Below are 27,401 nucleotides of genomic sequence, written 5' to 3' on the forward strand. Positions count from 1 at the left end.
TGTGGATGGATGGATGGATCTACTTCAACATCGTGGGTGATCTCTTTCCACTACTAATGTATATTTTACTTCCCCTGAACATGTTGGATGACGTGCCGTTATTCTTGGATGCCTACCTCAAATGGTATGGTTTTCTGGAAATTTTTTGTTTTATATATTTTTCTTTCCCTTTCTGCCAACGTCGGATTGGTAATATTTCGATAAGTAGCCGAGAATACACAAAAAGATGATGATTTATTGGAACCGCCTAAAAAGAGGCTTGCCGGAGCACTTGGAGGCCTTGTTGGTAAGTTCATTAATTCTAATTTTATAAATTAGATCCAATTTCATGATGCAGTTAACATAATATTTTTTAATGATATTTAAAAATACAAAGTGTTTTTATTTGGTTTGTCGTTTTCTTTAATCCAGTCGAAAAATCAAAAATTTTAAATGGCAAAAGAATATTATTATTAATATTGTCATGTGAGAAAGTATATTATGCAAACAGCTGTACTTTTTTTTTATTATCAGAAAATAAAGAAAATCCATTAACTTGATCAAAAATAAGTACTACGTAAACAATGCTTGCTTACCTTATTGGCGACATCTCGATTTACTTCACATCTTATTTGACTTTAATAAAACGAACCGAAATAAAATAAATTCCTTACATCATTATTTTGAGTAAAATTCGATAAGAGAGATTTTTCTCATCTTGGATTTAAAAATGAATTGACAACTTGGAACTTATTCAAAATTAACAAACATTTTAAGACTTTCTTGGTTTCTTCCCAGTTTCATTAGTCATAAGATACTCCATTTTTGGACAGTATTTTTCAATGTGGCAAATATATACAATGGTGCCTCGTACTTCAAATTTAATTCATTCCAGGAGGCCATTTGAAATCCGAATCATTTGAAGCCCAAAGCATTTTTTCTCATTAGAAGTAATGGAAAGCGAATTAATCGTTCCCAGACCCTAAACAATACTCATTTCGACGAACTTAAAACAGCAAGTATGTGTAATTTGAGGTAAAAATAACAGAATTAAATAAAATATGTAAATACTGTATAATAAAATGAAAATTGCATTTACTGGTCTCACACTGTCGACTTTGACACATTAAACATGGCCTCCAGATTTGCCACAAACGTATCACTTTTGTGCTTCACCATAAGTTCCTTTTCGATCTTAGCCTTTTCCAGTCCTTCCTTTTACTAGTTAGACTTTGTTGTTTCCACACACTTCTCGGTGCCCTGATTAATAAGTAAAAAATTATATTGTGTCGAACAGAAAGTTTTTGCCTATTTTTAACCATTGTCTTACTTAACTTAGATGTATGATTTATTTATAACAGTTTTGAATTTTAACAAATTTTTGCTAATTTGAGATTATATTCCTTGTTCAGAAGCTCATTTACACGTAAGATGCATTTTTCATTCTCAGCGGTTCAAACTTTGAAGCTTTGTCAAATGTGATGTTTGACAAAGCTTCAAAGCTATGAGGGTACTGTTGTATAATTTTTTCAAAAAATTCCTTTGGAAAACGGGGTGCATCTTATAAGCCAGCAAAGCACCAGTGAACTGTTAAATGTGTGTTTTGTATCGTAAACAGCATTATTATCGAATAGCATGACTGTCAAACTCAAACTTGTGTGTAGATACCATAATTATATATAATTCTTGAGGTACTTCAGTTCAGGCCGCACACACTTTTTGTTTCACTTTCAGAGGCAAAAAAAAAAAAGAAATGATGCTACTAAATTGAAGTCTGATTTATTTGTATAATCCTCATAGGGAAATGCCATTTTAACAACTGTTAACAATCTTAAATTTCTATTATTAAATATAGTGATAAACAAGGTAACTGCCATTCAAAATATTATATTCATCAATGGGTATATTATTACAAATGGCTAGGGTATCACTATAACTGTTTTCTATGTAAAATTATTGAAACAAAAAGTCAATATTTTATTGTAGACTGGAGAGGCTTTGTCCCTTGCGTAGGCTTTGCCTCCTTATTCCCAACATAGACTATTTGTGGCAAAAATTTTGTGAGAATTCATCAATTCCTAGTGCCACTAAAAAATTTGGATAGAAAAAGCTGGCAATCTGAATTCCCTACTATAGAGAAGTAGGTATAAAGTATATTTTTTTAATAAAAATAATAGCATTCACATTAGTCATACAGAGTAGGGCCAGTAATCCACGAATTGGCTTAAGCCACGCAAAAGTGGTCATTTAGGCATTTCGAGTGTCTATGATTGATGTGCTATGCACTATCGTGGATTAAATATTTAAAATGCTGGTTTATAACTTCAAAGAGGTATTTATAGAAGATTAGTCTTTTATTTATCAATAAACAATAAAATAACTTACAATGAAATTCAAATACAGTACTAATCTGTTTTATCCACGCCGAGCGTCAACATTATGATGGCCGCCATCGTAACCGATCCACACCTTACAATGCTACAAAGTTAATCCGCAAACCACCTAAGCTGCATTTAAGCAGTTTGGACCCCAGTCACTGTGGCTTAATGGCCCTACACTGTACTTACGTTGCAATAATTTTCTAATATACAATGCATCCAAATGCAGAAATATATCAAAAAATAGTTTATCTTTCGATATATTTTCTACAGTTTTTTAAAAAAAAGTGTAATTTAAAAATGATACAACTTTATACAATTTTAGTAGTCATGTCTTAATGTTTAGTAAGGTAAGTGATAAAAAAAAAAAGAACAGTCTTACTTCACCACCTAATGCTTGCGAAGAAAATTGTTTATTAAACAAATGTTTTCAACCTATTATCATACAGACGTCTTAATCAGATATTATCAGGCATCTTCAGATTTTTAAATTCAATAATAAATCATTGTGTCATTTCTCTAACAATTTATCATTGACTTTAAAAACTTGAAGATGGCCTGTGATAGATAATAGGTTGAAAACATTTAATAAACAGTAGTTCTTGGTAAGAAGTAAGATTGTTGTAACTCTCTGCTTGTTGCACTTTTGATTAAAAGAAAAAAAAATAATGATTATATTTAGCATATTTCAATAACTATGAAATATTGTTTTTGGGTTATTATCTTGAAATAACACTCAACATATAATAATAAATTTTATTTGCCCGCTTGTAATATTAAACTGGGGTGTAATTTTCAAAAATTGTAGACCTATAAATTCTCACTGGCATCCATGTGTGTGTGTGTATCTGTCCTTCCTTAATCTTGAGAATGGCGTTTGTTAGATGAAAGTTGAAACTGGCTGTAGAAAGTTTAAGGGCAGGAGGCCCTGATTAACCATATAAGAACATCCAGTTTGGACTGGACGTCACATTATTTCAATTCAAAAATTTTTCCTGAATGGAGTTAGATCAGTGGTTCCCAACTGGTGTTCCGCGGAACACTGGTGTTCCGTAAGCATCTCCCAAGTGTTCCGCAGATTTAGTCGCGAATCGGAAAGTGTACAATCGTATTCGAGCCGCCGAATATCAAAAAATTAAAATCATAAAATTTTCACAAACTTAAATATGTATGTACGACTCGTACTTATGGAGTGTACTACTGTTTCGAATAAGATAAAGGCAATGAAAAAAACTGAATGAAATATGTAAAAAACATCAGGCACAAGTTTTCCATTAAAGTTATTTAGGTATATTTTTTCCTGTCTTAGAATTGGCGTTAATAATATGAGTAGAGATTTTGAATTATAACTGCTTAATTCTAATAAAATAACTGACGACAAGCTTATGTATTTCATATTAACTTAAGTAAGTGTTCCGCTAAAGAAAATTGCTCACAAAAGTGTTCCGCATCCTAGAAAAGGTTGGGAACCACTGAGTTAGATATATGATTGGCATTGTTTACAGGAAAAGTATGATGCACAGGGGCAAGACACTACTAAAATTGAGACGATGTCACAATAATTGCTCGTTAGTTTTAAATTTACATTTTTATTTACAATAAAATTTATGAAATCTCCTTTTCTATTTTCTTTTTCTTCCTCTTTATCTTATTGCATAGACAGCATCAAATTCTAAGTATTTTTCCTTTGAGATAATAAATCATTGGTCTTTAACATAGTACAGTAGAGCATCGTTTATCCGAAAGCTGGTAACCAAAGTTTTAACCGAAAGCTTTCCAGTCAGACTGTGTCGTGCCGAATCGAACGTTTTTGATACTAGATTAACTTCTAAAGTATAATTTTTTTTTGTTTTTATATTTTTCAATATATTTATTTTGTTTGTACAAAAAAAGGAATAATTTTTAACGATACAATAGCCTCGATTATTATTATAAAAATTTTCGTTAGGCTTAAAATCGACGAAAATTCAACACAAAGCGACGCGCAACAGAGAAAAATTTCAACGTCGGATAGGTTAATATATTTTTTTGTACATAATTGGTTATCTGAACAACCCCAGTCCCCAATTGATTCAGATAAACGATGCTCTGCTGTATTTACAATTATTTATATGTGTTCACATTGCTTAAAGGATTCTTTCCACTGTCTTACTATCTGTTTATAAGATAAATGTAAAAATTAATGACAGTTGTTAAGTGAAGTAAAATTAAAAAATGATCTGAATCTTTAGAAAAACTTTTGTTTTGAAATTTGATCCTTTCGTGTAAAATAATTCTGTATAAATACAGAAGTATCTTACTTGAAAAGGTATACTATAGATAAAGAGATATATTTACTGTAATATTTATACAATTTACATTTATATAAAGCTAAACTGCAGCTTGCGAGTTGCACGTGGCTCTTCTAGACCTTTACTGCAGCACTAGTTAATTTTGATAATGAAATATATGGTATATCAATTAAAATAAGTGACAATATTAAATCTCATTTTTAACATATGTAATTAAACTAACTTACCATGATGAATATTGGATCTAATTTTTAAAGATTAATTTTATTTTAAATATATTTTAAGATTTTTATATAAAATTAAAACATCTATTTTATAAATAAATACATAAAATCTCATCAATTTAAAATCAGTAATGACTACAGTCTGTCTGTGGAAAGAATCTACTTGGGTATTAACCAATGAGCATCAGTCGATCGCTTAGTCACGGCAAGTTACTTTCGGTTCCTCGTCTGTTAAACGTCACTGCCGTTATAAACAGTGTTATGGAAGCTTCACGTTCTGGTATTGGATACGAGGAAGTTTGCTATAGTTATTATTAAATGCACAATTCTTTACAGTTAATGCCTGCTATAAAAAATTAACACAATTAATGGAAAAGTCGTTCTGCCATCTAATGAGAGAAAATAAAATACAATTCACATATTGGCTGACATATTAAGCGAAGAGTGCTGATGTCATTAGGGAATGTGCCAATTGGTGTAATTGAAGCAACAACGTGTGTGACGTTATTCTCAAGTCGGTTCTTTCCAAAGATAGACTTATAAAGCTTTTCAAGAATTATTTATTATCTTTAAATTTATTTATTAATTGAAATTATATTGATCCCAGTGGTATATTTTTAATTTATATATATTTTCCAACAATGACTTTTTGATCAATGGTTAGGATTTAAAATATTGAAAAAATTACTGTATATATATTAGAATTATAAACACTTAGTGTTTTAGACATAAATAAACATACCCAAAGACTGTGATAATTAATTATTAAAAGTAGAACAAATGATTAACTGCCATTAATCCAGAAAACAAGATGAAATTAGAAGTCACTTTCTGCACATTTTCAAATTACTCTGTAATAAAAATAAAATTTATTATAGAATAATTTGCACTGTATCTTCAATTATATGCTAAGCTTTCCTTAAACATTACAAATAATAATCTGTAAAACATTCAAAAAGAGGTTAGTATGCAATGTAGCGTGTAAATACTACGAACTCTAAATATAGGTCATATCATTTACATGTTGCATATTTAGTTGGTATGGAAACTTCAATATTTTGTTAAAATTATTAAAATTTGCTTCACAAATACTATATAAAAAAAAACTTAATCCATTCCTACTAGAGCTTGTAAATCGAATTTAGGAATTGTGGCATATCCTGAAAGCTTTATAAATTAATATAGATACTACCTAATTTACATTTAATTTACATTCTAATTTCTCAAATGAGTAGGCTTCATATTTAAAATGTATTCGTGTGTATTTAACAAAATAATAAGCTAAAATTATGTGCAGAAGGGATACTGTAATTAAGAATAAGTTTGAGAATTTCAATACAGCACTTCAAACATCCAAAGGTTTTCAATGACAACATTACAACTTTATTCGCTTAATTTATTGTTACGGTGATCTTCACGAAAGGATTATTATAATAATAAATTAAGCGAATAAAATTGTAATGTTGTTGGGCTGCAATTTTCAAAAATTGTACATCTGTAAATTCCCACTGGCATCCATCTTTCTGTCCTTCCTTAATCTCTAGAATGGAGTTAGGTAGATGGGGGACTGGATAAGGAAAACTTAGAGGCAGAAGGATTTATCATCACTAATTGCACACCGTATATATATTGGAAGACACTGTTATTTTACACAGTGGCCAGGCTTGTTTTAAATAATTTAGTATTAATATTTGATAGTAAAAAATAAAAAATATGTGAACAGTAACAACAATAGAGGAAAAAAGGCAAGAATTGTAATAGAATGTTATGTTCTTTTATGTTTATTAAGAGATTTGTACTTGTACAGATGTTTTACGATAATTTGCGTACATCGGTAATGTTTGAGTGGCATATGCGTATCTTATTACATCAATATTATAAATAAAATAATCTAAAATTTAGAAAATTATTAGGATTAAAAAAATAATATACAGCTTCTATAACTTATATATCATGTTTTTTTCTTGATAATTATGTAATTTGTAATCTGTAAGAAGATAGTTTAGAAAGTTGCACTTTAAGTTGCAAGTTAGGTGTATGAAATAAAATGTTTATTGGAGTTATTAGTTATTAATGATTGCCAAATTATATTATTTGGCAAATGTTAAAGCTTAATTTATTCAAGAATTCGAAGACACGAAGTACAATTTAAATTTTTTAGAAGATCATTAAAATCAAATAAAATCATTAACAGGTTGGATAATAAAGGTGAGCCTAAATTTATAAATAAGATAATGAATAAAATTAAGCTTCCGATTGGCACATTATAACAGATTTCTCTTCCTAATTGTAACCGTAAGAAATTTTTTTAAACCTCATATTTATATTTCTAGATGTGTCAATTTCATTATTTAATTTTTTTCTTCCATTAATAATAACTAATCGTAACTTTTTACCATATGACTACCTACGTATTTCAGTTAATTCTATTTACTTTTCAGCATACGGTTCTGAAGATTCCGACGACGAAAATAACTCCATTGGGAGCCCCGTTCCCATGAAACGGAAATCGAACGACATGCCAAAAGTGTCGAGGAAAAATTTTAACTCTCATAATAACAAATATGCTGTATAAAGAAATAATGTACAAATGTTAAAATGGGTTCAAAGAACTTCCTATAAATTGTTTCCTTTGTAGAGAGACATTTAAAATACTTGTTCAGTGACATAAAATTGTTTTTAGTCTATAAAACACATTTTACTTCTCAGGAAGACACTTTTTAGCATTAAGCGATTATGCTAATCAATTAAAAGTTATTTACTTCTTATTAAAATGACCACAGGTAACGAGGCAGTTTTATTAAATTAATTTCCATCCCCCTTCTAGTGATATTAATTCCTTTTTCGATCTCCCCGCAGTCAAATTTCTTACACAGAAAATAAAAAAAATTGTCTTAAAATTGTAAATTGTTTCCATTTCATCAGATGCTCTCAGAAGGAATTCGACAAAATAGCTTTTAATTTTAACATCCTAAATGATAATAAAAATCTATATTTTTAATGTTTGTGTGATGTTATCTTAACATTTAAGCTTTCATACTTTTAACATATTTCTTTTGTGGAGAGTTATTGTAAGGTAAGAACAGCAACATAAAGTATACAAAGGTAATATATTTACTTAAAATAAAAAAATTAAATTAAGGCACATAATTTCATAATATCTAATAAGACTGTCTTATCCTTTCTTACACTTATATGTACTGTACACATGAAGATATCATCATCCTGAAGGTGAAAAGTAACACAATTTAAAAAATTGCTAAAAATTGAAATCAATAAATAATTGCTATAAAAAGTAGTCCCGAATGTTGGGTACCTAGATATACATGAGGTGTATCGGGTATAAAACTCTTACCTGGGTCAGTGGTTTTCGACTGGAATGCCGCGACAATGCTTCAAGGATGCTGTGAAATGGATTGGTGGAAGAAGGCAATGCAACCCAAGTGTTTCATCTGTCAAGGAGTCTTGTCTTTTGCATTGTATTACATTTGGTCAGGATAGCCTCTCCACAGGACTTTCTATGGAAAACTAGCCTTATTTAGTTGTTGGACACAAAGTAAACCCGGCAAACTCCACGTGGCTGATAGTCGGTTGGCGGTTTTATCCACTCGGCCACCGGTGGACACCGTGCCACGAAATATGGTGCCGAGCAGAACCGTAACACCCGTGTGTATTACTAGAAGTCCTAACTGCACAATAACTACATTGATGATAAAAGTAGAGGTGCCACTATTAGAATAAGATTGAAAAACACTGATCTGGGTAATTGGGGTACATGTTTAAGAGATTGCTGGCCAATTTCTTCAACCTTCATTAAAATACGATAACAAGATATTCTTCAAGTTTCACGAAATGCTTTAGTCATTAAAGTTTATGGTATCTTAAATTTTAATGGTGGTTGGTGAAATCAGCCTCCTACGTAAAGTCCAACAAGTAAAGTGGTTTTAATGAAAGATTAATAAACATTTTCTTTAATTTAAAGTATTTAGTTGCAGGGGAGCAATATGCATTTTTTTTTTCTTTTCTTTATATTTCTTTAACAATTGAAATTTGTTTTCATGTAATCCACATAATTTCATAGAGAAATATAATTTTTCCCCTTTCACATTTGTATGAAATTACTGTAATGATTCAAATCTGTCCATTTGATTTGTTCAGTGATTTTATGTAATTCTAGTCTAGATTCAGTTATAGACCGGGACATCTCAGACTATGGGTTACGACTTCATTTTTGGTCGCAAAGGATTTCACTTCGACTCGAATTGTTCCTCCCAGATTCTCGAAAACCGATTAGTGAAAATAATTAAGAATAATGTTATGGATACATAACAGAGGAAGCATTTGCACGTCTCGCTGGGATCTATTAGGTGTCATCTCTATTTTCAAAATTGCTCGGGACCACTAGTGCATTTAAAGTTGTGAATGAAATAGAGCAATTTGAATGTATTCATTGTTACTAAATAAAATTTTTTAAATAGAAAGTAACTAAAATTTTAGCTGCTGTTTGATGAACTTTCAGAAATAGCAATCCGCCTAACATATTTCACTGTGGAAATGCTTAGGGACCGGCTTGGGAAATTACAAGAAAACGTGAAAAAGTAATAGCGAGGTTGAGGCCGAAGTTTTAAACGCTAAAACGTGTACGTCGGACGTTCGGCGCCGCTTTCCTGTAAGCCTAGAAGTTTGACAATGGTGTTTGGAAAGTCACGACATTCCAAACGCCGTTGTCAAACTTCTAGGCTTACAGGAAAGCGGCGCCGAACGTCCGACGTACACGTTTTCGCGTTTAAAACTTCGGTCTCAACCTCGCTAATATTTTGTGTTTTCCATTAGTTCGAATAAGTCGATTTGGCGTTGACATAATTAGTGTATTCCCATGCGCTTGCACGTGGTTACTATTGCAGTTTTCAAATCATGAATGTTATGGTATAGTTGTCTGTTAGCATCTGGCACTTGATGGTTCCCAAGTACTGTACAGCCTAGCTTTCAGGCCCCGTGTTCTAAATACTAAATAATGGTATCAAATCAAAGTATTTTAAAAATTTTTCAGAGAAGAAGAAATAATCAATCATTCGGAATTTAGCATGAAAAGTGCAGACGAACTCGTCAACGGGATAAAGAAAATCGAAATAGAAAGTGTTCTAAATTATTTAACAAGTTATAATACTTATTATTTTAGATAAGAGATGGCGCCTAAAGTTTACCTGTAATGCCAAATTTTTTAATATCTAATTAATATTAATAGCAAATTTGTAGCCTACGGACGTAGAAAATACATTTAAAAATCTATTAAATGATCATCTATTATTAAGATAAAAATAAAATAATTGTTCAAAAGTTTAAAGAACATATAACGATATGGAGATAGAATAGAGCCCGTGTGGTATGACGTCATACCACACGGAAAAGATTTAAATTCTAAAGAGTTGCGTAATTTTTCCGGTTGTTATAAGGTTTTATTTAAAAAAACAAAACATTAATAAATAAAAATGACTGTGGTGCCATCTGTTATGAAATTTTGTCATAAAATTTTTATATAAAATAGCAAAAAGCTTAATTTCGATAGTAGTAGTGAATTTCATTAATATTTGTAAATGCTAAGAACGAATAACATCTTAAGTCCGACATCTGTCGAGATACGACACGTGACAACCCTCTATCTCCTGTTTCCACCCCTCGACCTTTAACCATGAAAGATTAACGGCATCAATGACCTTTATACACAAGCTACCGTGCCAAATTTCGTTTCTTAAAGAACTTTTCAGTTCGTTATTTACGAGCTGAATTTTAGAGTTTACACTTTGTGTGTTTATCATTATTTCTGACGTTTCCGCCATTTTGAATTACAGTAATATAAAGAACAAGAACAGCATTCTGCAGAGTTCTTTAAACGTGTAGACCTTAAAAATTATTTTGAAGTTTTTAAAAAAATTTAAACGATTCAGAGACTTAAAAAACATTTTATCGACGTTTTTAATATAATAATTTTAAATGGCGTTTAAATTTGAATTTAAAAATTCGATTTGCCGTAGAACGGTGGATTCTTTGAACGTCGTTCGAAACGTCGAATTGCGTCATTCTGCTTCTGTGCTGCGAAGAAGAACGTCGCCACGGACGATAATCGAGGAACGAAGGAGGAAAAAATCTATTTTTAGCCCCTCTACATTAGAAGAAATTCCGGCATCCGAATTGGAGAGACTCACTCCTTCCGAACGAGCATTGCTTCGGCATTTAAGGATTTCTGTTGACGCCCATATAGAGCTACGAGATAATGTTCTGAGAAAACCGGGAGTAAGCAGGATAACTCAATGGCGCACAACGTCGATTGCCAAGAGAAGAAGATCCAAATCGAAAATCACAGGGAGGAGTAAAAACAGAGGGAGAAGGGGAATTGGCAGCGGAAAGAGAATAGGGGCTCCATATAAAACCGGTGACCAGAAAAAGAAGAGAATAGGGCGTCGATAGAACGGCAATTCTCGACCAGAACCGGAAACGGAATTGCTAGATTCGCGTAGTCCAGCAATCAAACGGCTCTTTTCAGAGCCATTTTTTTGTCGATGAAGAGTAACCCAATCGATTTCAATAAACAACGCTTAATGCATTATATGTGGTAGGTTCGGCTTCATTTTAAATTTTCAAGCGTTTCGAATGTGGAATTTGGAAATCGTTTAGAGTGAAAATTGGCTTTTCCATTATTTAATAATTTAATTTTTATAAAAGAAACATTTTTACAGTGTAAAAAGTTACGTATCGGCAGCGAGCCACGTTGACGTTTAGGACTTTTCTATTTTAAATATCGGGCGAAGCCACTCGTTTTTTGAAATTTATAACGTTCGAAATAACCGACGGCGCGATTCAAATGAAGGGTAGAAGAATGGAAGGTTTGTGCATTAGAAAAAAGGTATAAATGCAGACTTTTGTAATTCAGAAATGAAGAAATTTTGTGTGAAAATGCCGACGAGGAACATCGAATTTACGAGACGAGACGAACGTTTCACACGTGGAAAGATTCCGTGTCACCCGAATTACGTAGAGTATTTTAAATGTTCTATTCGATAATCTACTAAATATGTAAATGGATTTCGTGAATTTAACGAACATTTTACTCGATTTTAAATAGGAAAATGTTTCCTCGGTTCCCGTAGCTGGTCGACCGACTGGTTGAAAGGTTCGAATTGACTTTTAGTCCGCGTCTTTGGATCCAAAGTTTCTTTTGAGACGAGGAAGACATTCGAACCCCAACAACGTTATAACCTGGAAATACATCATCTTTTCCGATCATCGATCAAATTACTAATAACTTCACCCGATTCAAATTTCCCACGGTGTATTTCTCCTCTTAAGTATTATGGAAGTTCATAAGTATATTTAAAAGGCTACAACCTCCATATGAACCAGAGAGGAGACGAATAGAATAGAAGTATATTTAAAATCTATACGTCTTAACAATTTCCAAGTTTCTCAATTTTTTTGTTAAACAGCGGGAAAGATTAAGTTGAAAATGTCCTTATTCCGTGTTTAATTTCCACGTTTTTTCTATAAGAAATGTCTTCGAGGCGCCCGACATTTCTCCCGAAGAATTTCGGACAAGAAGTAAAAGTTTGCAAGAACGGAGCGAATATTTGCTTCCGGAAAATAGACCTAAAATCGGAAAGACTGTTTTTGTTGGCAAATTTATTGCGAAGAATGTCTTTGTGAACAATTTTTGGCAAGACAAAGGAAACAAACAAATTGTTTTAGACCGTTCTCTTCCGATTTTTTTTTTAAAAAAAACCAGAGTTTTTCTTTCGAATTGTGTTAATTTTAGATTAAATGTGGATTTATTTTTAAGATATTGCCATCTTTTTCTGCATTTTTTGCCAGTATTTATTATAATTGATTGCTTTTGAAAGTTTAAACTGAAATTCAATGTTTTGGTTCGATCTTTTTTCATAGGATTCTCCAGTCAAAACCCAAAGAAGAGATTTCTCTGTGGAAATTGTGACAAAGAATTCTTTTTTAAGTCCTCATTAGAAAGTCGTCGGAGGATTCACACCGGAGAAAAGCCATTTAATTGCCAGTATTGTTCGCGAGAGTTCTCTGATAAATCCAACTTGAATTCTCGCGTCGAACGCCATAACAGAGAGAAGTCTAATTAACATTTATATTCAAAAACTACATTTACCAACTTGGAAGAAATAATATAATTTCAACTTTGTTAATATTTATGTGTACTTTCTCTTGAATATACAAGCCAGGCTATTGTACGGGCTGAATGTACAATAGCCTAGCGCAATGTAGTGTACGGAGGCATTATCCTGTTTGTACCTTCTTGAGCTGTATATTGTGAATAAGGGTTTGTGTTTCCCGAATTTTTTGGTTTTGTTTTGTTTATTTGGTTACGGCAACACGACACGTGGGCGATCTGTTGAAGGGAAATGCCTCCTGGAAGGACTTTTATGGGAAACTGGTCCTAATTTAAGTGTTACAAACGTGAAGAAAACCCAGAAAGTTCCACGTGGCCAGGCGCCTCATCCACGACCGGTATTTAGTGGTCGTGAATATCCAAATTGTTGTAGGTGCAGCGACTTTTTAAAGTCGTTGCATGAACATTAGAGCACCTTTGTGAAATATTAGTGAAGGAACTTTAATTAAGGCACAAATTAAAGCTCAAAGCCTTTTGTGACGATGCTTGTTATCCTGATTTATTATCATCCTGACGTTGCTTCATCTAAAACTTCTTGTACTTATAGTCTATAATGTGCACATTATTCACATTTGAGTCTTATATTCAAGTCTGCATCCAGTATTCTTATGCCACAACTTTCGGAAGTTTCTGTTATTTAGATGTTTTTGCTTTTGCTGTTAGGAAATAACTAAAATTACGTAACCAAATATGCAAATTTCGTTTCACAAAGTGACAACATAAATTAAAAGAAATTGTCATTGATAAAATGTCCTGTAATGTTATCAATGCATAATTCACAACCCAACTCTCATTAGCATAACTAATATAGGTCAAAAGTTCGTTATGTTGTATGATAATCTTCAGTTTCAACAAGATGTTCGCCATTCTAAACCTTATCATAAGAATAAAACAGCCGGGTGGCCCACCAGTGGCCGAGTGGTCTCCGTTGCCGCTCGCAGCGGTGGTGACCAGACCCTAAACACTGGAAAGTTCGGTCGTGGGTTCGCATCGAACAGGCTGGCTGCATGGAGTTTTCCGGGTTTTCTCCTTGCCGATGACGACTGAATAGGAGGCCAGTTCCCCGTAAAAGTCCTCCCGGAAGGCATTCTTTCCTCTCTCGCGCGTTTATATACGGCTGGATAAAAGGATTGTATTTTTCTGGAATAAGGCACGACCGAGCGGTTAAAATAATAAATTTTAATTAGGTTTAAACTAAAAACATGTTCTACAAAATCACAAATATGAACCCGTGGCCGGGTGGATAAAACCATCGAACATTGGTAGTTTGTCGTGAGTTTGCAACAGGCTGGCCACGTGGTGTTTTCTTGACGTTGGTAACACCTAAATAGGGTCAGTTTTCCATAAAAGACCTACTGGGTGACATTATCTACGTGTCGCATTGCCGTATATGAATAAAACTAGAAAAAAAAAAATATGAATAGATACATTAATAATCTTATGAAATGACATTTATAAATCGTTAATGGAAGTGATCTGTTAAATCTTTTATTAAACACGAAAAAAAAAAACAATTTACTTTTGTTATTCCAGTATATTTTTATGCAAAGTGTAACAAAATTCAAAAGAGAATGTCAACGAACAACAGCCTATTTGTTCATCCATGTTTCCAGACTTTCATAAAACTGTTTAATTTCGGAATAATTATGCAGTGGAGTTTTTTGTTATCGCAGTAACTCGGTTAATGATGTCAAAGACACAATACGTGATCCAAAAATCGGGAAAACTGATATAAATAAAAGCTGGAAATCGAACACAATTTTGAAACGGATTATAGTATTTACACTGAACCATTTAGAGTACAATGATGAGGCTGAAAAATCAGGTATGATTTTTATGTATTGATAGTAATGTTTTTTTTTTTATACAGTTTTATCTAAATTTTCGTCTTCCTTCCATTTTTCTATTTTATATTTCGTGGTTTCGTCAATTTCAATATCTTCCGTTATAAATGGTTTGGTTTGGTTTAATGGGATAAGGCAACGTGACACTGCCAAGGGGGATGCCTCACGAGAGGACTTTCTACGGGAACTGGCATCTGTTTAACAATTAAATAGAAGCTAGTTTCCCATAGAAAGTTATCCCGGGAGGCAGATCGCCCATGTGTTTCGTTATTTTCCTTATTCCATTCTATAATCCTTATATGTACTTTTATATAAACGAAACGTGACGTCCAAGCTCTACAGCCTTTTTAGAATATAAAAAAATAACGTTAAAACTTAGCATTATTAAATGATTCTTTTGAAATTTTGTGACACCGCGAGAGAATTTAAAAATTGCATGAAAAATTTAGATGAATAATAACTGTTCTCTTTTCAGGTTACTTTTTCTAATTTAATCTTGGCATTATTCATCAGTGCATTTACTGTTACGAAAGGTTACGAGATCTTCGACCGATCTTCTTTGAAAAAAATAGCATTGGCAAACAATGAATTCTCTTTCAAGTTACTAGGAAGTTTAGAATCTGATAAAAACATTTTCATGTCTCCATTCAGCATCTACGTGGCGTTAGCCATGCTTAGCGAAGGTGCAAAAAGCGAAACTTACGAACAGATACGACGTGTTCTCAATTACAATATGGCAGGAATACAGAGAAATAATATTTCTAGAAGTTTCAAACGATTGTTGCATTTCTTGCAGAGTAATGAGAGTGAATACGAACTAAATGTGGCAAATGCCATGATCTTTCAATCGAATTATTCCATTTCGAATGAATTCCTGAAGAAAATTAAGAATGATTTTAATTCGCTCGTAAGGAGGGTGTCTTTTGAAACTGGAGACAATCGCGCTGTTACGGAAGTTAACAATTGGATAAGGCAAGCAACCGGTGGGAAAATAAAGCAATTGTTTCGAGCTCTCGAACCCGAAACCAAGCTCGTTTTACTGAATGCAATTTACTTTAAGAGTGTGTGGGAGAATGCATTCGATTCGAAGAAAACGTACAATCGAAGCTTCTATAACAATGGCGTAAATCCCGTCCAAGTCCCCTTCATGCACGCGAATATAAAGAGCGTAATGAATGTAAATTTTGAAAACTTTCGTGCAATTTCTCTTCCTTACAAGGGAAAAGACGTACAAATGATAATTGTATTGCCAACAAACGATTACAGTTTGAAGAATTTACAATTGAACGCCGAAAAATTGGAAGAGATTATTTCCGAAATGAAACCTCAACCCTACTTAGAGTTGGCATTACCAAAATTTACATTGCAAGAATCCTTATCGTTAAACGAGCATTTGAAGAATCTCGGTATGAAAAATTCCTTCACTGGTAGAGCTGATCTATCGGGAATTACTGGTGATAAAGATTTATATGTCAGTGAAGTGATGCACAAAGCTGTCATCGATGTCAACGAAGAGGGAAGCGTAGCAGCAGGAACGACGGGACTGATACTTATTGCAAAAGTAGTTACAGATCGCAGATTCTATTGTGATCGTCCTTTCCTGTTTGTTATTCGCGATACGAGAACGGGAATGAATCTATTTGTGGGTCAGTTAAAACAATTGTAAATTGTCAAAATTAATTATGCATTTGGATCATATGTAAATCAATAAATTATATATTTTCGATTTGGTTTGGTTTGGTTTCGTTTTATGGAATACAGCAGTGCAACACGTGGCATTCTTTCACTTCCTTTCCCGAACATCATTGGCGGATTACCCAATGAGTGGCATAATTCATTAATTGACGACTTTATTGTCTTTTAAATATAAACATACGCCTTTACATAGAGAGCCTTATAATGACATTGCGCCTAGGGCCTCAAAGGAACATAATCCGCTACTGCCGAATGCTCTCCTATACGATTGTACAGCGCGAATAGCATCCAGTCGTTCATATTGGATACAACAAAATTTAGGCTGCACGCGAAAGTCCGTTCTAAAAATAACTATTCGTTCGTCCAGGACCCCCGTACATTGGGGGATTTGGGGCGCGTGCCCACTTTTTCGTCTAATCCCAAGGGCCCCAAATTTCATTATCAACAAACAACAGAAAATTCATGACTTCTACCCTATTCTGCAATATAAAAGACAATAATGAACTATATTTGTCCATTGGCTAAACAATTGTTTCGAAGATAAAGAGCAGAGACCGAGAATAGACTAAGCTGGTATGAGGCCTGGGACTCCTTTAGCCATTTTTTAAAGAAATGAAGTATGATAGAATGATTAAAAGACAGTCAAATATTTTATTTTCTGTTAGTAAAAAATAACATTAATTTTATAGTGGAAGGACCCGCTAGAGGCCACTAAGTTTTCGCCAGGTCCAGGTAAAGATTCCCAACTCCCCCTCTCGACGTTCTTGGGTCTGTCTCCTTATCACATTTGTTGTGTATAAATTAAATAAATTAAAAATATCGAGTCACTAAAACTCTAATTACCATATTAATTAAACGTGATGATAAGATAAGGAAATAGCGTAATATTTTAATATATGCAAACACTAAAAAACAACAGCCTCATCAGATATATTTATGGAAAATCAAGAAGATCCTGATCAAATTCGATCCCGGATCCCTCGAAACGATGAAAGAATAATTTAACAATTTGTATATGGTAACGCAACTCGCAAGCAATCTGCGAGGGGGTGCATGAATCCCGGGAAGACTTTAAATAGGAACTGTCCACTATTGGGTGTTAAAAACGTAAATAAAACCGGAAAACTCCAAGTTGGCGAGGCGCAAACATGCGACTAGTGTTGCCATTGTTTATTCAGCCTCAGGCTCATCAGAGGCTGAGTAGTTAAAGGAAGAGATCACCCATGTGTTGCGTAACAGTTTCCATCCAACAAGCCAAAACGTGAGGTCATCTGGCAATTTGTCTTGAAAATTAACTTTGCATCTATTTTTGAGATTATAATCATTTGTTTGTAACTGTGCAATTTCTAAGGTGTAACATTTGCTGACGATCAGTACAATACTTCAAACATTTTCTTATTATGAAGATTGTTATAAATGCTAACAAGTACAGTACAGTGGATCCTGAAATTTTCAGGGAATGGAGAATGGTATCATTTTAGTAAGGCAATGCCTCACTAAAATCTTTACACCAGGCCTCATTCGGAAAAAATCCCAGAAAGGGGTGCAGGTGTACCTTGAGCACCCCCCAGTGCAGGAATAAGCCAATAAACAATGTAATACACATCTCACTCAATTATGCCTAAATAATCAAAATCCTATTTTTTAAAATTTCTTTTGTAATAATGTGTTTAACAATTTATTTTGTACATCTCAAGATAAAATTTTAAATAAATAAATTTGTTTCCTGTTTATCTGCACGTTATCTGATTTAAATTATTCAATAGTATTTTTAGAATGATTGATATTTCTAGAACGAAATTTCATTTTACGAAGTTTTGTGCTAGAAAATTTCACTTATTATGATTATTTGGAATCTCCTCACTGTAGACACTAAAAAGGCCTTTCTTCTGTACACAGCGTAGGTTCGATTCAGTCAGGCCCACAATGGCCAGGTGATGAGGAACGGAGCCCAACATATCCTGGAAAAATTCTCGCGGATTTTTGACTGTGTAGATTCGAACCCGGGTCCACCAAAACTGTAGATTGAGGCCTCGACTGCCTCGGATGTTCTGTCTATCGCTTATCTTTAAATTAATCAGTACAGGACATATAAATATAGGAACACTTTAATTACTTTCCACATTTTGCTCGCCAGTGGATAAAATGACTTAACACTTGATCACGGGTTCGTACCTTAACAAAGGTCGTTCGTTAATTACGTGTACAGTTTAAGAGGGGTCGCTTGTATTACGTAATTATACACAACAGGGAGGGAGGATGTCGATAGTGGTTCAAATACTATACACTTAATAAAGACGTAATTGTATTCATATATGATACAACTATACATACATATTTTTAAATTTACTTTTCATTTTCGTTCTGACAAAATAATTAAAAATAAAAATAAAAATAAGGTAAATATCTTATCAGTACGAATACGATTTAGCTTTGAAAAACAGAAAAAATAGAAACAGAAATGATACAATTAATAAAATGAGAATAAAACATTCTGAAAATTAATTTAAGACGTTATTCACGCGATTATATGTATCGTTGCATACACATTCATACGAAAACACACCGTATGTATGTATATGTTATGCGCGAAAACGTTATAGATATGTTACATCTATAACATTTTCCTATCGAATTATGCACGATACATATGAAAATAACACGAGAATAACATCTCAAATGGGTTTTTTCTTGGATTTTTGCATTAGCCAACACGTGGGATTTAATGCCACATGTCGCCAACACGTAACCACATCATATATCATATCATATCAAAGCAATGTGACATATCACATCAGATTTTTTTGATGAGATGCACTGATTATTTGTATTTATTTATTTCTTTTTCAATAGAAAATATTCATTTACGACTTATTAATAAACATAAACAGAATTTAAATTATCGATATGCTAAACAGTAACGAAACACATAAAAATATGACACATTATCCCCCTCTATCTCCTCACCTCCTCCACATTTAACTACTAAATTTAATAGCTTCAATGGCCTGTATATATAAATAAGCCCTCCATATTTATTACGAGGGAGTGCTTGAAGTGTGGCATTTTGCAAGTCAGTACCCTGAAATCAATTGTCATCGTGTGGCAAGAAGGGGCACATCAGAAAGGAACTGTAAGAAATAATCAGGCAAGATGGATACAAGTCTATGGTTTTCAATTAGAAGTGGGTCTGCTAATTGTTTCACATTGTCTATTTTGGCAATATCTTTCTTTAAGAAAGATAGATATTTTACATACGAACTGTGTGAAATTTTAAATCGATTCTTTTTTAACGTTTAAGCAATTTAAATTGATCTTATCCGAAGTAACCATCGCACGATTGTCAAATTAGAAAACAGCAAGATTTGCAAACAATCGAAGATACCAGGGAAAGAAGCTGATAAATAGAGCAAACACCAGTTTTAAAAAAGGTTAATCTTACACTTTGAACCGTTTATCTACCTCCATTCGAGATAATAACCGTTACAGCATGGCATACAAAATTCGTTATAGATAATTAAACAGAACAGTCCTGTGAAAGCTTTAGACACTAGTCAAGTGATTTAATGACTTCTGTGAGAATCGAATCGTTTCCAGAAAGTTCAGTAATAAAGATATTGAGAAGTGAAATTTCTAAAAAATGCAACGAAACTACTCCACTTCTTCACTCAAAGGATCAAGACGTTCATCAAGTATACGTCAATGGGTACGTACCGACGGCTTTATTTAATTTGGCACGCGATAATTTGATAATTTATTTCATTTTTCACGTCTATTCTTTGGCGTTTCATTGAATTGCCATTTTATAAGAATATTCTCGTGTCGTTTCGTGCAATTCAACCGATGGAGCCATTGAGAAGTATTGGAAATTTACATTTGGGATTCTCGAAATTTCAATCGAATTTGATTACATCCAAACTGAAACTTAATTTATTTGTAATAAATTGTTTTATTTTTAAGTATATTTTTCCACTTTTTTTCTCCAATACGAAGCACTGAAACTCTTTTGTAAAATTCATTAGACCTACTTAATGAAAGTTTAAATTATTACAGTAGAGAGTCGTAAATCGGAATCAATTGGGGACTGGGGTTGTTCCGATTACCCATTATGTACGAAAAAATACATTAACCTGTCCGATGTTCAAATTTTTCTCCGTTGCGTGTCGCTTCGTGTTGAATTTTTCTCCGTTGCGTGTCGCTTCGTGTTGAATTTTCGTCGATTTTAAGCCTAACGAAAATTTTTATAATAATAATCGAGGCTATCGTATCGTTAAAAATTATTTCTGCATTTTGTACAAACAAAATAAATATATTGAAGAATATAAAAACATGAAAATTATACTTTAGAAGTAAATTTAGTATCAAAAACGTTCGATTCAGCACGACACAGTCCGACTGAAAATCGTGCCGATTACCGGCGATTCCGATTACCAGTGTTCCGATTACCAGTGTTCCGATTAACGACTCTCTACTGTAATTACTTAAATTACTTAATTATGTAAATATACGATTTTGTTATGTTATAAAGCAATATTATACGTTACTAAAACTGAAAACAAGAGTGAAAAGTAGTTGAATTGCAAAGATTGAAATCTAATTTTGGTTTAATTCACTTCGTTTTTAAGGTAAAATTAGATAAAGTATCGCATTTATCTAGAATTTTATCGGAATTTCTATTGAGGGATTGCAGTCACACCCCTTCTGCGTGTTCAGATGTGACTTGTACCTAAACAGTTCGATTTTTTGCGATATTTATGACTCTTTTGTCACCTTCTTTGTTCGATAAAAACAATTTAATGTTATTAAAAAGTAAAAGGACAGTATTTATCTTTATCAGGTAATATAATAATAATAATATATATATATAAATCGATTATTTTTCTTTTTTAATTAAATTTTCTTTTTGGCTTCATAGAGATGACGGTTTCAGCAATGCATCTTCAACGGATGAAAAAGAACTTGGCTCATCTTGTGATACTAGATACTACTTAAATATATGTAAATTAGTTGTGCTGTGTGCATCTGTTCTGTTTGCTGTTGTAAGTTTACGAAAATAGAAATATACGTGATTAATATTTTATACTTTCAGTTAATTATGACTGATTTCAGGTAGCTTTAAGTTTCATCGAAGAAAAGTCTATATCGTGGATGAACATTGCCATCAAAAATGATCATCCAGTACGTATCCTTTGGTTTCGGTGGGTGATTCTCAAATTTCTATGGGTAATTGGCTTCTGTTTAGGTATTAAACACGTGAAGAAATCCGTTAACTTTCAGGCGCAAAACCACAACCCCCCAACGGGTTGGCTAAGTGGAGTTTTCCTTGTTTTCTTCACGTGTTTAACACCTAAATACACAACCAGTTTCCCATAGAAAGCCATATTATAGCCGCTCTACCTGCCCAAAGATTATATGACTAGTCATGTAGTTTAATTGGTTACCACATATTACAAAACCACAATAAATCCTCAATAAGAAGGGTTAAGAAATGAAATCAAAAGGCATCGTTCCTATTCTAGTTTTTAAATCTTTAAACAGTTTTTAGATATCAATTTGTCTGAAAAACTCGATTCTAAAAACCCCATCCTTCACATTTCTGCAATGGGTCCATTTCTTCCAGAAAAATATTTAAATTTCAGCCAAAATCGTATATATTTCAAAATCATGGAGGTGACTCCAAGTGGTCTGCGCGAGGTGAGAAAATACTTTATAGTTAATGTATTTTTATAGAAAAATTAATGGAAAATATTATACAGACGTCTCAACCCACGTGGGTGATACCGGCATCACCGGCATATCTCGTGAACGATATTGAATCGACTCTTGAAGAACGGAGCTTCAATCTCCTCCTCGAAAAAGAACTCGAAGGGTAGGTTTACCATAACATGATTTCTCTATACACCCGCGACACTAAATTTAACTATTTATAGGAGTTTTTATCAACTTATCATCGGTACGGAAGAAAACAATGATTACATCTCTATGGCAGTATCATTATCATATCAACCCCCCATAGCTTTAGACAGTATCATCATGGCCGGCTGCGTTTTAGTAGGGTTATATATTCTCATAATATTCGAGGTGACGACTAATGGATGATAAACATTCAATTTGACTTTTTAACGTGTCCTGAAGTAGCTTTTTCAATCTTCCAGTTGGTGCATAGAACTCTGGCAGCCATCATCGGAGCAACGGTGGCTATCGGATTTTTATCTGTAATTGGAGAAGTAAGCTATTATCTGTAGATTATAAATTAGTTTGCATTTTTAACAGAATTATCGTACAGATCTTATCAATTGTTTGCATTATCGCTTCTTTTTCCAGCGTCCAAGTTTACTTGAAGTGATAAGTTGGCTCGATGTCGAAACTTTAAGCCTTCTCTTCGGCATGATGATTATGGTAGCCATTTTCTGCGAAACTGGATTTTTCGACTATTTCGCCATTTTGGTGAGGGCAATTTGCATTCGAATGTGTTTTAAAGGAGGGGCATAATTTAATTCTATTTTAATTGCAGGCATTTCGTTTAGCACGAGGGCGAGCTTTACCACTACTAACAGCCCTATGCCTGTTTACGTTAGTCATGTCTGCATTTTTAGACAATGTCACCACTATTCTTCTCATAACAGCTGTTACTATAAGGTACGATTTGAATTTTGAAAAAAACACGTACTAAAATTTAATAAAATATCACCATTTTAGACTCTGTGAAGTATTAAATGTGGATCCTAAACACTTTCTGATTGCTATGATCATCTTCTCCAACATTGGTGGTGCTTCAACACCCGTGGGTGATCCTCCAAATGTAATCATCATTAATAATTCCAAGATTAAAGAAACAGTAAGATGATTTTTCTGACTATAAGCGATTTAATAGCCAATATTTCGATTTAAAAAACATATTTGCACGTTGGTTTTTAGGGATTGGACTTCTCGAGTTTCATTCTTCATGCCTTTCCGAATATTTTACTGTGCACGCTTTGCACCTACTTATTTCTCAAAGTAATGTATCGTAAGCAATCTTCTATGCAATTTGAAGAACCACCAGAAGTTGTAGGTATGTTTAACTACAGTGTTATGCAAAATACGGTTCATAAAACCTACAGAAAATTTAATAATATAATAATTTTCAGAACTCAAACACGAAATAAATGTTTGGAAGAAGGCTCGAAACTCGTTGTCAGGCTATTCTCGAGACGAAATGACAGTCAAGGCTCTTTTAAAAAAGAAAATTCAACTACTAAAAACCTTGCTACGTAAAAAATTATACGATGCCAGGTATATATCATCATCATTATCATTGGTATATGTGTACAAGATGAAACTGATGCTTAGTTATTCTTTTATTTAAGGCCTTCGGATGATAATTATTTAGCTAATCTGGAAGAACTGAGCAGTAAAGTAGGTTTTCCGGTTTCAAATAGTCATCTTCGAAGCTTAAAATTGTCCATTAATCTATTTTGGTTAATGTTACCTATGGTTCCAAAATGGCGGCTCGTCTCTGATTCCAGCAAATAGAAGAAAGGAAACAGTGGGGACACACGTTCTAACCTAACCTAACCTAACCTATTCTAATAAATTACCATAATTATTACCAACAAAATTATTAGAATAGATTATTCTTCTATTTGCTGGAATCAGAGACGAGCCGCCATTTTGGAACCATAGTTAACATTAACCTCTATTTTTATTCTATAGTATAAGATAAGAAACAAAGTTCTACTGGCGAAAAGTAGTATAGTTTTGATAACAGTCATCATCCTTTTCTTCTTGCAAAGCGTACCAAGTTTAAATCTGAGCCTAGGTAAGTAAGTAAACAGTAAACTAAATGTACACGGTCTTCAAAAATGAATGCTACCATTTCAATTTACTGTAATTATGTTAATTATTACCTGAGAAGTATGCACTGTACTGTACATCAATCGATAGAGTAACTGTCCGAGTTTCATCTTCCATGTGCATTCAAACCTCTTGTTGTCTTTAGGAAGTGTCGTAAACAAAAATGGCGACACAACAGAAGAGGAGTTTTGTGTTCTGCAGCTTGCAAAGTCGGAATTAATCATCCATGTGCAACATGTATAATCTGTAGAAGCTGCGTAATACCGCTGTGGAGCTACAAGAGATGTATAACTGTGGATGCTGTGGAGAAATGACAACCGATGCTGTCATGTTTGACGTGTGTGATGTGACACGAGGCGTACACATTGAGAAATTGTAATGGGTAAATATAAAAGTTAGTTTTCCAATGCTGTAATGTACCGGTACATTACCACGTTTGCGGATGGTAATTAACATAATTACAATAATTTAAACTGGCAGAATTCTCTTTGGAAGACCATGAATGCTCGTAAATTCTTAATTCAGATGTTTAAATCGTTATGAAGGTTGGATCGCACTTCTTGGAGCTATCATGTTATTGATTCTTGCTGATTTTGACGAGATAGAAAGCGTTCTAGGACGAGTCGAATGGTCGACTCTTCTATTTTTTGCTGCCCTTTTTGTAGTTATGGAGGTAATCACAAAATTAAAATTGTGTAAATTTAAAACGTCAATCTAACTCAATATTCGATTTAGGCATTGACGAAATTAAGATTAATCTGGTTTATCGGTCAAATGACTCAAGATTTCATCAGTTCTGTAGACGAGAACCAACGACTCCTCGTTGCTATTGTGGTCATATTATGGGTTTCGGCACTTGCATCCAGCTTCATTGATAATATCCCTTTCACTACAGCAATGGTGTGTGTTTTAAAGTGGATTTATAAATTAAAACTATAATTTTATTAACTAATTTTATATTTTTAGGTACAAATCATAACCGATTTATCCGATAACGATGAATTGGATCTTCCATTGATACCATTAGTTTATGCGCTTTCTTTTGGAGCCTGTTTGGGAGGTATTTTAATTTATTCTTATCCGAAATTTTAGTACATTTTAAAATATATATATATCATTTATTTTCTTTTCTTTTGGCCAGGAAACGGTACATTAATTGGCGCTTCTGCCAACGTAGTATGTGCGGGTCTTTCAGAGCAACATGGCTACCGTTTCACTTTCATGGATTTCTTTAAGTAATTCTTTATTTTACTCACTTCTGTTCAGTTTCATTAACATATTTTTAAGCTAAAAGTTATGTTTTTTTCCCCTTTTTTCAGAATTGGTTTTCCAGTTATGCTCATAACGACGGTCGTTTCCAATTTATATCTCATAGTGTGCCACGTGTTTCTGCAATGGAACGAATGAATCTACTTCTGTACATAATACGCTTTCATATATAAAATACACACACACATTTAATTAATAATTAATTATATTTTAATGTATCTTGTATATAATGTTTATATTATTATTTATATAAATTTATACGGAGACTGTATACGTAAGTATACACATAAATTGTGTTTATTGGATTACATTTAAAGCATTTTCAGCCATTTATGGAAATTATTTATTCTTTATAAGCTAAAAAGAAAGAAGAAGAATATAAATACCAGGTAAATTAATTTTAACGTTAAGTTTTATGCATTTACAACAGGAGTATAGAGTTTACTTAACACAAAATGTCTGGATTTTTATTTGTATAATACATTTTAGTAATCACGTTTGCATAAACACTCCTTTTTTAAAAAAAAGACTTTAAAAACAAAGTAATTCAACTTATAATTAAGAGCACTTCTGACTCAAGAGCTTGTCCTTCACACACTTTAATGGCGTGGAAGAAATTAACGGAGGTCATTGTTCAGTTTCCACATCCAAAAACATAATTACTGCTAAATTATAACCGAGTTTTAGTCCTTCAAAGTATTTTTCTTATGATTTTATATTATTTTTAAACTTAATTACTAAATTTTCTTACGTATTCTTCAAATTACAAGATGGCGCCGTTCGAAAAGACAAAGAAAGATGGCAGTTTCTCGCTCCTTAACTAAATATCTCGCATCTCCCCATTAATTAAAAAAAATTAATAGTTGGACCACTTAAAAAATTGCCAAGCTTTATAACGGAACGGTTCTAAAATTAGTACACAGCCCTAATTTAAGCCAGTAAGGATATTTAAAGAGAACGTACGAAAAGTTTCCCCTACGATCTACACCCTTCTACTGAAAATAAATGAAACAAATTATGAAAAAAAAAACATAGTGTTGTTCATTATTCTAAGCCCTAATGTTCATTGAATAAAAGAGCATTTACTCTAAACCTTGAATGAAAGCGGTGAACCTTTCTTTGGCTTTAATTCAAGCGATAAATCTCTTATATATACAAAACTAAACGTGTATAAAGCGTAGTAAATAGGTCACAGTATTTTTTCAGGGTCAAATTATATTTATAGAAACCATTTCTGTAACAAAATATACGTTTTGTTTTCAGCTTTGTATTGTTTTCTATTATTTGGGTGTTTATTTTGCGCAGGAATCACAGAGGTTTTGTACGTTTGTTGCACATGACATACAACACACATACGTATGTGTGTTGTCGTATATACAGTACACAAATGCGCGTGTTTGTGTTGTATTGTGTCGTGTGTAAGCATTACAGAGTAGAAACAGGTAGTATAAGGATTATAAAGATGCGTATAGAACTGAAGAGAATGGGAATAATTGGCATTACTAAAAATAGAAATCTGCAACAAAAGTGGGAACATTTAGCAAATAAATAAATAAAGTATTTTTAAATGTTTTCACTTATTTTTTTGTTTTTTATGTGGATTGATGTATATTTTTACAGTCGCGATTGTTACTATTTATCGAACAAACTATTTGTTTCTCGATTTATAAAATCATGCATAAATCACACCCACAGAAAGT

At 32.9% G+C, this 27,401-nt stretch overlaps 3 protein-coding genes across 3 annotated transcripts in view; all 3 read left to right on the forward strand.

Moving 5' to 3' along the window:
* The window catches only part of LOC136981942 (KH homology domain-containing protein 4-like), a 77,768-nt gene extending 69,895 nt beyond the window's left edge, over positions 1–7,873 (forward strand). Inside the window, exons 15-16 of the mRNA XM_067278353.1 lie at positions 209–286; positions 7,314–7,873. Of these exons, the coding sequence (XP_067134454.1) occupies positions 209–286; positions 7,314–7,447 (212 nt within the window). The 3' untranslated portion in view covers positions 7,448–7,873. The remainder of the gene's footprint in view (positions 1–208; positions 287–7,313) is intronic.
* Positions 7,874–14,572: 6,699 nt separating this feature from the next.
* Positions 14,573–16,612, forward strand: LOC136981855 (iripin-2-like). Its single transcript, XM_067278238.1, has 2 exons — positions 14,573–14,882; positions 15,377–16,612. The coding sequence occupies exons 1-2, from the start codon at positions 14,862–14,864 to the stop codon at positions 16,565–16,567; spliced, it is 1,212 nt and encodes a 403-aa protein (XP_067134339.1). The 5' UTR covers positions 14,573–14,861; the 3' UTR covers positions 16,568–16,612.
* A 3,465-nt stretch (positions 16,613–20,077) lies between these two features.
* LOC136981856 (P protein-like) lies at positions 20,078–25,874 on the forward strand. Its single transcript, XM_067278239.1, has 19 exons — positions 20,078–20,302; positions 21,512–21,635; positions 21,706–21,778; positions 22,142–22,290; positions 22,353–22,465; positions 22,527–22,677; positions 22,752–22,823; positions 22,921–23,043; positions 23,111–23,235; positions 23,296–23,434; positions 23,515–23,650; positions 23,727–23,871; positions 23,946–23,994; positions 24,292–24,397; positions 24,978–25,105; positions 25,168–25,332; positions 25,399–25,492; positions 25,574–25,667; positions 25,752–25,874. Exons 1-19 carry the CDS (start codon positions 20,163–20,165, stop codon positions 25,837–25,839), a joined length of 2,214 nt encoding a protein of 737 aa, XP_067134340.1. The 5' UTR covers positions 20,078–20,162; the 3' UTR covers positions 25,840–25,874.
* The last annotated feature ends 1,527 nt before the right edge of the window (positions 25,875–27,401 follow it).

Source organism: Centruroides vittatus, unplaced genomic scaffold (assembly GCF_030686945.1).
Source record: "Centruroides vittatus isolate TY-2023 unplaced genomic scaffold, ASM3068694v2 contig_799, whole genome shotgun sequence".
Taxonomy (NCBI): domain Eukaryota; kingdom Metazoa; phylum Arthropoda; class Arachnida; order Scorpiones; family Buthidae; genus Centruroides; species Centruroides vittatus.

What these genes read in the sequence shown, in the direction of transcription:
- LOC136981855 (XM_067278238.1), top strand. Translation starts at nt 14,862, where the DNA reads ATGATGAGGCTGAAAAATCAG. An exon ending in TGATGAGGCTGAAAAATCAG is followed by an intron (nt 14,883 to 15,376) that starts GTATGATTTTTA and finishes TTCTCTTTTCAG; the next exon opens with GTTACTTTTTCTAATTTAAT.
- LOC136981856 (XM_067278239.1), top strand. Translation starts at nt 20,163, where the DNA reads ATGACTTCTGTGAGAATCGAATCGTTTCCAGAAAGTTCAGTAATAAAG. An exon ending in CTCCAAGTGGTCTGCGCGAG is followed by an intron (nt 22,291 to 22,352) that starts GTGAGAAAATAC and finishes AATATTATACAG; the next exon opens with ACGTCTCAACCCACGTGGGT. An exon ending in AGAACCACCAGAAGTTGTAG is followed by an intron (nt 23,651 to 23,726) that starts GTATGTTTAACT and finishes AATAATTTTCAG; the next exon opens with AACTCAAACACGAAATAAAT.